The following is a 10,221-nucleotide window of genomic DNA, read 5'->3' as shown; positions in this document are numbered from 1 at the left end:
TATTCACAAGGGGGTTATTTAATTTTCGTAAGATTAGGGGGTTATTTAGTTTTTATGGCAATATGGTTTGACATTTTTAGCAATGAGATTATTGGAGCAAATAATTTTTAACTAAGGGGGTAATTTTTACAACTATCTTAAAAGTAGGAATAACTAAAGGGCGTGATTGAATTTTGTAAAGATTCGGGGAGATTAATTAGAGTTAGTTTTATGTGATTGGGCATTTTCAACGAGAACGCGAAGATATTTGGGGAGGTGGGGTAGGGGTTATACTTCTGGGATAAGAGTCAGGGGGTGGACAAAGATGACAGGAAGGAGAAAATTATAAACTTTCAGTTTCAGGCATCGGGAGATCAACGGTATAGATTACAGAATCATCAGGAAGAATAATGTACTGGAACGCTGGGTGGCCCTCGCCAAGGCGGCAGAGGTTTCAATTACGTAGTACGGCTCAGATGTGGATTGGCATCACTTCGAGTTGCGCGTGTGATGTTCGTACTGTAGGCCCCGTGTTTGTTGCTCATTCGACAGAGATGTTTTGTGTCGCCTTGGAGTCGCATCAAACCTTCGTGGGTGTATGGTACAGGTAGAAGAGAGTGTTTCTGAGAATGATAAGAAATAAGAAGGGGCAGTTAAATTTGTATTGTGATGGTTTTTAAGAAGGTGTAAACGAGGGACATATAGAGGAGATCGCGGCTTGCCAGCACATCTCGAACTGGGACGTTGGGCGATCTTCCTCGGGCCAGCAGGGTATCCATTAGCCGAGACCTGGCGGAACTGTACTCGGTGCACGTCCAGACAATGTGCTCGATGTCGTGATAGCCGTTGCCGCAAGTGCAGATACTACTATCCCAATACGCCGGAGATGTGCATCCAGCGTGTAATGGTTTGCCATGAGTCGGGACATCACCCGAATGGAGTCACGACCCACATCCATCCCCTTGAACCAAGTTTTCGTCGATACCTTGGGGACTATCGAATGTAGCCACCTTCCTAGCTCCCCATTACTCCGCGAGTTTTGCCAACTTTCGAGGGTTCTGAGGGTAATACTGAAAAACCCGCCTTAGCTAAGGAGTCCGCCTTCTCATTGCCCGGAATGGAGCAATGGGAAGAGACCCACACCGAGGTAATCTGGAAAGATTTGTCAGATCAAGCACTCAGTAGCTCCCGTATTTTCCCCAAAAAATACGAGGAGTGCTTTCCATATTTCATCGAGCGAATAGCGTCAATGGAACTGAGGCTATCTGAAACGATGAAGTAATGGTCTGCGGGTAGTGTGTCAATGACCCCAAGGGTATACTGAATAGCAGCTAGTTCTGCGGGGTAAACTGAAGCAGGGTCACTGAGTTTGTAGGAGGCGGTGCACTTTTGTTTGAAAATACCGAAGCCAGTGGACCCTTCGAGGTTTGATCCGTCAGTATAAAACATCTTAGAGCAGTCGACTTCTCGGAATTTATTATAAAATATGTTTGGAACCACTTGTGGGCGTATGTGGTCCGGAATTCCACTAATCTCGTCTTTCATGGATGTGTCGAAAAAAACAGTAGATTCAGAAGTATGAAATGCACACGATTGGGATTGTAAGAAGAAAGATTAATATTCTGCGCCATGTAGTCAAAGTACAGGGACATAAAACGAGTCTGAGAATTGAGCTCAACAAGCCTTTCGAAATTTTCAATCACCACCGGGTTCAAGATATCGCATCGAATGAGTAATCGATATGAGAGTTCCCAAAATCGATTTTTCAACGGGAGAACACCCGACAGGACTTCGAGACTCATCGTATGGGTCGACTGCATACACTCTAAGGTGATACGCAGACAACGATACTGAATTCCTTCGAGTTTGATGAAATGTATGTTTGCGGCAGAGCGAAGGCAGGTTATTCGAATTCCATTACCGACAGTATCGTTGTTTGATACTGCCGGTAATGGAATACATCCCTTTGCCTTTGCGAAAGCCAAATTGTGTATCTGACAGTAAGCCATTTGCTTCGACCCATTTGTCGATGCGGGATTGGATCATTTTCTCGAACAACTTTCGGATACAGGATAGCATTGCGATCGGTCGATACGAATTGTGGTCGGAGGTTTGTTTTCCTGGTTTGGTGTGGGACAATGTTAGCCTCACAAAACCTATTAAATAAGGTCAACAAGCGTCTCTTGGCAGAGTCTGGCAGATTCTTCTGTCCGGCCCTGGAGCTTTATTGTTACACGACAAGAGAGCAAGTGTGAACTCCGCCATCGAAAAAGGTGTTTCGTTCGCGTTATCGTGAGAGGAAGCGGCGCGGTAGATCTTCTGTGCCGGGGCGGAATCCGGACAAACCTTCCTGGCGAAATCGAATATCCACCGGTTTGAATATTCTGCGCTCTCATTAGTACTGTTTCGGTTTCGCATACGTCGGCCTGTTCCCCGAAGAGTGCTCATCGATGTTTCTCTCGTTAATCCGTCGACGAACCGGCGCCAATAACCGCGATTCTTGGCCTTCATCAAACTCTTCATTCGCTTGTCTAACGTCGCGTACTGTCGAAAACTAGCGGGTAACCCATCGTTGTCGAAGGTTTTATCGCTCTTTATCGCACCAGGGATTAGGAGAACGCTTTTGTATGTTCGCGCCGGGTACTGGCTTAGTCTGAGCTTGATTCGCGCTGTCGAGAATCAAGCCAGCCAAAAAGCTGTACTCTTCCTGCGGAGGAAGTTCTTGAGTAGATTCGATGTTGTCGAATATCGCGGCAGCATAGCTCTTCCAATCGATATTTCGTGTGAGGTCATACGAAATATTGATTGTTTCCAATGGCCTTGAGCCGTTACTGATTGAGACTGCGATCGGCTGATGGTCGCTACCGTGGGGATCAGGGATTACCTTCCACCCGCAATCTAACTTTAGCGAGGTCGAGCAAAGGGATAAATCTAATGCGTTTGGGCGCGCTGGTGGAGGAGGAATCCGTGTCATTTCACCAGTGTTTAGAATTGTCATATTAAAATTGTCGCAAATATTGTGAATTAAAGAGGAAAGGTTATCATCATAAAGACAACCCCATTCCGTACCGTGAGACTTAAAGTCTCCTAACACCAGACGTGATGCAGGCAGGTATTCTATGATGTCATGTAGCCGGCGATGCCCAATCGCGGTGCTGGTGGGGGGATATATATGGTAGCTATGCAAAGATCTTTGCCTTTGGTTGTTACTTTACAAGCGACAACTTCAATACCTGTTATCGAGGGGAGGTTAATTCTGTAGAAGGAATAGCACTTTTTGATCCCCAAAAGCACTCCTGCATAGAGGGTGTCTCGATCCTGGCGAATAATATTAAAATCGTGGAAGTTGAGATCTAAATCTGAAGTTAACCAAGTTTCACATGCAAATGCATCGCAATTCAAACTATTTATTAAGAATTTGAAGGAATCGATTTTCGGGATGATACTTCTGCAATTCCACTGTAGAACAGTGATCAAATCCGTGACCTCGTTTGATGAGTTAGCCATCGAAGGATACAATCGCTGAGAGGAGGGGCCATTTAGCAATCAACTGATTCAAAGTTGTTCTTACTGTAGGGAAAAAAAGCTTTCATAAAACATTAAATAGGATCAGTTACATAAAAAGTTTTTATTATCCAGTCCACAATATCCGAGAGTTTGATAATTCCAGTGCTGTGTTTATTCTCGAACTGAAACAAAGGAACACTTGGGATTTTTGATGTTCCTGGAAGTACTGGAAACTCCTTATCTGAGCTAAATCCTCCGAGACCAGGAGCTACTTGCTTCGGCTTGGTTGCAACACTTCCAAGAGATGTCACTTTCGGAGACCCGTCAAGGGACATCTTCTTGTCTTTACAAGGATCTTTAGGAGAGGAAATGTTCCTCCTCTTCCTATAACTTCTAGGCACTCTAGTAGATGTTCCCTCTTGTAGGTCACCAGCCTCGCCCTCGTTAGGAGGCAAGTGAGCATAGATGTTTGTTGAGGATGTTTGGATCGTCCCGTAAGGGAACGTTTTGGTTTATCCCCGCGTAATTTGTACGCAGGACATGCCGAGAAATTATGCAGCTTCTCTGCACAGTAAGGACACTTCTCAGCATTCTTACTGCACAAATCATCCACATGATTCTCTCCGCATTTTTCACAGCGGGCCTTATTGCTACAATGGGGGGCTGTGTGACCCAATTGTTTACACTTTGTGCAATTCATGACCCGTGGCACAAACAGACGCACAGGCAGACGAACTTTGTGCAAGAGGACGTAATTTGGCAAAGCGGTACCAGCGAAGGTCACCCGATAAGAGTTTGATTGGAGGTACGTTTTTGGACTATACCCCCCCCCAACTACTACTGAGTGCAAACGCTTGCACGTATTTTTACTGGCTGCAGTAAGCGGTCTCTAAAACGGCCAACCCCGTACTGCAGCAGATCATCGCATGTCAAACTCTCATCGGTGACAACGCCTTCAGACTGTACTTTTACAGCTGGAATGTACACATAATAGTCCTTTCTAAAGTACTCGCAGCAAGCAGTATCGTTTGTCTGCTTTGAGTTAGTCAACACGACCTTGAGCCTGTCTGAGCAGACCTTTTTTATTTCGGTCACAGCCGAGAATCGTTCCGTTAGGTCTTTCGAAATCTGTAATAGATTCAGCGATTTTGTTTTTTGGCCGAAAGAGGACCACAAAGGGACCGGTCGAGAGCTCTGGATACTGTTCGGGTCGGGGGAGAGCCTTAACAGTTGACTCGATCTCCATTTGGCCATCCGGGGAGGGATCCATCGACACCGTCAACGCACGGGGTCAGCACCCGTGCAGACGGGAAAAAGCAGTAAATGTATCAAAAAAAGGTAGATTTCACTTATCTGAATATTTGTTTCCCACGACGCACCGGCCCAGCTTATATATCTGGTTATTGTTCAATCCTCACTTTGCGAACAAAAGGCTGAGGAATGCGGCCTAACGGTTAACACACGCACAAGAGAAGATAAAAGTCCTAAACCTCGAAGAGGCAGAGAATGCGCAAGATAACCTTGAACGCGGATTAGCACTATTCTTTGTCGTACGGACTGGAAACAAAACACTTATATCTCGAGGGAGTGCTCGAAAACGAATGACTCCTTTTTGTTCCACAAACGCATGTCGGATTAGTCCATAAGAATTGTCTAACTTTTGTTAAAAATCCACAAAATACAGTCATTTTCCGATCTCGATGAACTGAATCGAATATGTCTGTGTATATAAAAGTCAATGTTTGTACGTATGTGATATATGGGCTCCCAAACGGCTTAACCGCTTGCCGTACAAATTTATACATAGTAGACATTTGTTATGGAGCGTGTTTGTGTGCTATTGGTTGCCCGCCAGATGGCGCTTCGAAACAAATTGTGTTTTATTCCTATTTCGTTGAAAGTCGCAGCGACGCGCGGTGGGTATTAGCTGGTAGTTAATAACACTCTTTAGGCCTTTAGGGATTATTGCATAAGTCTCTACGAGAAAGGCAAAGATATTAAACTGGGAATCCTTGAACAAATATAGTGATCTACAGATTCCAATTTTAGACTACATTCTAGTTACCACTTGAACGCAGCAATGATATTTTGCTTGAAAATCTCGCCGAGCTAGTGGTGTCAAGTCTACGATTAAATTTGTACGCAGCTACTAACCTAACGGAACCAGAGTAAATCAGCCAATCTACCTATGTATTGCAAAGCACGCAAATTACTTCAAAATTGCATTGCGAATGTGATATCAACCCGCCCGCTGGTGAGACCGAGCAGAAATCTATTTCTGCGAAATCGTGTTAATATTGCAGCATATTTAATTTATTTTCAGGTGTGCGGTGGATGTGAGGTAGCACCGCAGACATTTTCTCGAAACAAACAACGAACGTCGCATCGCAGTGAACACGCAGGGATTGCCTGAAACGACCGTGTCAATGCCATCCAAACGTTCACCTAAAAATCTTCATCTAGCGAGAAATCGGTTTCAAGGCTGGGTCCACTTATCTATTCTAACCCGTCTGCGCTTCGAATGCCCAAAAGCAATTGCGATTTCATATTTGCTCAACACTCCTCAACAGTTTACTGGCATCGGTCGAACGACTTCCCGCGGGGACAAGGCCAACCAAGCATTATTGACCGGGCTTAAAATAGTACGGGAAAATGTTTTCCATTTGCGGACTCGGATACTCGGTATCACACTTGCGCTCACGGTCGGGGAGCGAACGAAGCGGGATCCCTATGACGAGTAGTTAGTTACCCACCTCGATCCGACTGCGATGATTATTCATGGTTTTTATTTTTGCTTTTTCGAAATTATCTTTTACCGTCGCCGTACCCCTGTACGTCGATACCCCCGCGCTACTTCAGTGCCGCACGTCGCATGCTACCCGACGTCACTTGTTGGGGCTAGCTGGGAAAATAATTACACACCGACGGTAAAAATAATTAATCGCGGTTATTCACTGAGATCAATCCGGCTCTGTTGATTTTTGCAAAGGGCATGGGGCGTGTTTCATTGGGTCATCATTTGAGTTCGAAATTAATTTAATTTCAATCACAGTGAATTTTATTTCCGGATTAGACAGCTGTTATTGATAACAAATAAAATAACCATACTTTTTTGTCGTCATGATGTCATCAAACGGAATACCGATATATACCCGAATATTGAATTGTTTTGGTGTGTCGAAAACATTGCAAAGAATTATTTTAATCCATAGCTGGACGACGTTTCGTTTTATGACGCTCCGGTGTTGAAGTACTGATTATGTTGTTCACAGCTGTCCGAATATAGGATATATGTTATTTTGTTATTTATGTATTTACAACTATAATTATATAGTTCATTCACTGTATTCGTGGATATAGGGTTGCGAAGCTTAGAAACATTTTTATTTTATTTTCTGATAACAAAATATAATTTTCATAAGTTATTTGGTTAGATATCAACCTATTATTTATTTACTGTCGCACGCAGTGACTGTTTATCATATTCTAGAGTACATCATAGATGCAATGGGGAAATTGCAATATTCCTTAAACATTCTATTTTTTGAAATGTGGTCATCACAGGTGTGACCGGCTCAGGTGCATTGCGAGTTAGGATTATCGACCAAGTTTGCATCGAGGCTTTGGATCAGCTTAAGACCATGCTGGGTGTCGTCATTTCCAACCGTTGGAAAGATAAGAAAACACCAAAGACCAAAAACCTCAGTGCGAATGTCGGAGTCGCTTTCCCAAATCAGATGGGTACAGTACAAGAAACTTGAATAAATCGTGCAGTAAGCTGGTCTGTTTGTCGGACAAGTTTCTAGTAAACAACAGTGGTTCGGTTTACTAAACCATGCTAGAAGTGGAACGGTTCCGAGTGGTCGGCTATGTTTACGCTACTGGTTGTATCGTGTTTTCGATTATTGAAGGTGTCGCAGCTACGAATATCCTAATGAGTGAGTGTTGGAAGTGATATACCAAACATTATTCTAAATGGTTTACTATTCTGTTTGACAGGGAATGGATGTGACGTCGATTCGTTCACTAAGCTCATGATGGCGGCCTTGTTTCTAACTTTCAACATATTCCTGATGATCGGAATTAGCACGGTTTTTATCTATCCCAAGATTATACTAAGAACATCACATAACTATTTTATTTATAGGCAAACATCGCAAACGTTGTGGCTAATACTGTTTTTACGATTATTTTCGATTTTATAATCACCATGAATGTGATCACGTCCGTTTCCATCCGGATGTTGAATGGTGAACCAATCTATCGGAAGAGGGAAGGTGCTGTGGCTCTGGTCTTAATTGCTTTATTTTTAGGTAAGCCAAATAATTAAACTGTGCAGAATGTGTTAATAATTAGGCAATTTTTTCAGCACTCTCCATCGGACAGCTTTGGATATTGAACGGTGTGAGACTATACGTAAAAAACCGACGAAGGATGCTCAACATTGCTTAGCCATTTTTTGAGCCTACAAATGTTTATAATTTTATGTGATTAAATATTTATGGGATCGGCGCAGGGCCGGCGGATTCCGTGGGTAGTATGTGTGGTAATACTCACTCGAAAATAACTGAGAGAGGACCCACTCGAAAGTTTGGAACAAACTAAAACCTGTAATTAACCGCATATTTGTCTTGCGCACAAAATGCATGCGTCTGAAATTCTCGATGCACAATAATTTCATTTTTTATTGAGATTCAAATTTCTTTTGACTTACAATTTAAGTTTCTTGAAAATATGATATAATAATTAGGATTTTTTTTTAAATTTAATTTTTTTTTTAGTAATACTAAGGGGAATATATTTTGACACATCTAGGGGAACTTGGGGAGACTTGACCAGGTTTTCAGCTAAACCTGCATATCTCTCTAAAAAGATTTCAATCCTTCAAAACTCATTAAGCTGTAATGTGGGAAGGTATTATGCGTGCTTATGATTTTTTGCAGAATTTTTAATTTATTTTTGAAAAAGTTATAATAGTTTTTTCTGTAAACGTTTTGCCTTTCTCATATAGAAAGGTTATGCAATCACTCTGAAAAACGTCAACCTAATCCCGGCCCGGAGGGCCGAGTGTCATATCCCATTCGACTCAGTTCGTCGAGATCGGAAAAAGTCTGTATGTGTGTGTGTATGTGTTTTTTTTTTTTTACAATGGAGAAGACCTTTATGTCCTAGCCCAGTACACGTGCTAACGGTAGGGTCCAATCTACCACACGGGGTGCACTGGGGGCGTGTCGGACTCGAATGGTGACCAGCCATTAATACCGACTAAACTCCATTGGGCTCCGCCATCATTCCTCCCAGGAACTACCTCTCGGTATTACTTCTGGGGGGATGGCTGTACTAAGTGTACTCATTCACTCTCACTCGCGCGATCATACATCCTGTATGAGGCTTACTTGGGTGCTCTCTCAATCACACTTTGATTCGCTCTCAAACACTCCCACATGAGGCTGACTTTTGTGCTCACCTTTTACGTTCCATGCGAGGCTGACTTGTGTGCTCACCTTACTCATTCCTTGCTAGGCTTACTTTTGTGCTCGCCCTACCCATACATGTGAGGCTGACTTGGGTGCTCACCCTATCACCTGATTCACTCTCAATCGTGCCACTCTATTGTACCTTTGTCACTCCCTCTGGCATCCCATGTGGGACATTTTTCTTAGGCCCCACTTCTGACATACCATGCGAGGCTGACTTTTGTGCTCACCTTTTTCATTCCTTGCTTGCTACCAACCTGTGAGGCTGACTTTTATGCTCACCCTTAACATGCAGTGTGAGACTGACTTGGATGCTCACCCTTTCACTCCTCTGCCACGCCATGAGGCATCGATAGCTTAGTTCCAACATACTACGCTACGACCCTCCCGTCTTGGCATGAGGCAGTCCACTTATACGCCTATACACTCACTCTTCTGTCTTGCTTCGGGGTGGCTGGGTTTACCCCTTACGCGGTTGCCATTCGCTGCGCCAACCTACCTCGGCATGAACAGACCATTCACTCTCTTATTTTGCGCTTGGCCTTTTTCGCTCCAGCTAACCAATCACTAGTTAGCCGTGCCCGCCGTCTGTTGCTCGGTTCGCCAGATTACCTGTAGCCTACTGGCAATCTGGATGGTAGCAGCCGAGACTGCGTTCCACTTCTCCACCGTTTGACACATCCGCTGGATAAGGGTATCCGGGGTTGTGTCCCAGCCACAGACGTCAAGCATTGCTCTTCTTTCGACGTCGAACCGATGACATACGAACAGTATGTGTTCGGCAGTTTCATCTACACCTGGGCAGTCCGGGCAGACTGGGACCTCCGCGTGCCCGAACCTGTGGAGGTACTGACGGAAACAGCCATGGCCTGACAGGAATTGTGTCAGGTGGAAGTGAACTTCCCCATGGGGTCTTCCCACCCAGCTCGATATGCTAGGTATCAGCCGGTGGGTCCACCTACCTTTCGAGGAGTTGTCCCACTCACGCTGCCATCTGGCGACCGAGGTCACCCTGGTGCGCTCGCGGGCTCCCCTATTTCCACGTAGCTCAAAGCACTCCTCATCTTCCCGAATGACCAGCCCGACTGGCATCATGCTCGCTATCACGCAGGATGCATCGTGTGATACCGTGCGGTAGGCAGATATCACTCTGAGGCACATCACGCGGTAGGTGCTCTCCAGTTTCTGTAGGTAACTGGTTACCCTCAGTGCTCTTGACCATGACGGGCCGCCGTACCTGAGGATAGATACGGCAACG

At 44.5% G+C, this 10,221-nt stretch overlaps 1 protein-coding gene across 1 annotated transcript; it reads left to right on the top strand.

Moving 5' to 3' along the window:
• Positions 1 to 7,215: 7,215 nt before the first annotated feature.
• On the top strand, positions 7,216 to 8,140 carry LOC131689144 (uncharacterized). Its single transcript, XM_058974016.1, has 4 exons — positions 7,216 to 7,424; positions 7,486 to 7,577; positions 7,634 to 7,799; positions 7,856 to 8,140. Exons 1-4 carry the CDS (start codon positions 7,322 to 7,324, stop codon positions 7,936 to 7,938), a joined length of 444 nt encoding a protein of 147 aa, XP_058829999.1. The 5' UTR covers positions 7,216 to 7,321; the 3' UTR covers positions 7,939 to 8,140.
• The last annotated feature ends 2,081 nt before the right edge of the window (positions 8,141 to 10,221 follow it).

Source organism: Topomyia yanbarensis, chromosome 3 (assembly GCF_030247195.1).
Source record: "Topomyia yanbarensis strain Yona2022 chromosome 3, ASM3024719v1, whole genome shotgun sequence".
Taxonomy (NCBI): Eukaryota; Metazoa; Arthropoda; class Insecta; order Diptera; family Culicidae; genus Topomyia; species Topomyia yanbarensis.
Note: the sequence above shows the minus strand (reverse complement) of the source record. Positions and strands in the feature narration are given on the sequence as shown.

Excerpts from the sequence above, each read along its gene's own strand:
- LOC131689144 (XM_058974016.1), top strand. The coding sequence starts at position 7,322 with ATGCTAGAAGTGGAACGGTTCCGAGTGGTCGGCTATGTTTACGCTACT. Across the intron at positions 7,425-7,485 it reads AGCTACGAATATCCTAATGA|GGAATGGATGTGACGTCGAT; the intron begins GTGAGTGTTGGA and ends TCTGTTTGACAG. Across the intron at positions 7,578-7,633 it reads TGATGATCGGAATTAGCACG|GCAAACATCGCAAACGTTGT; the intron begins GTTTTTATCTAT and ends TTTTATTTATAG.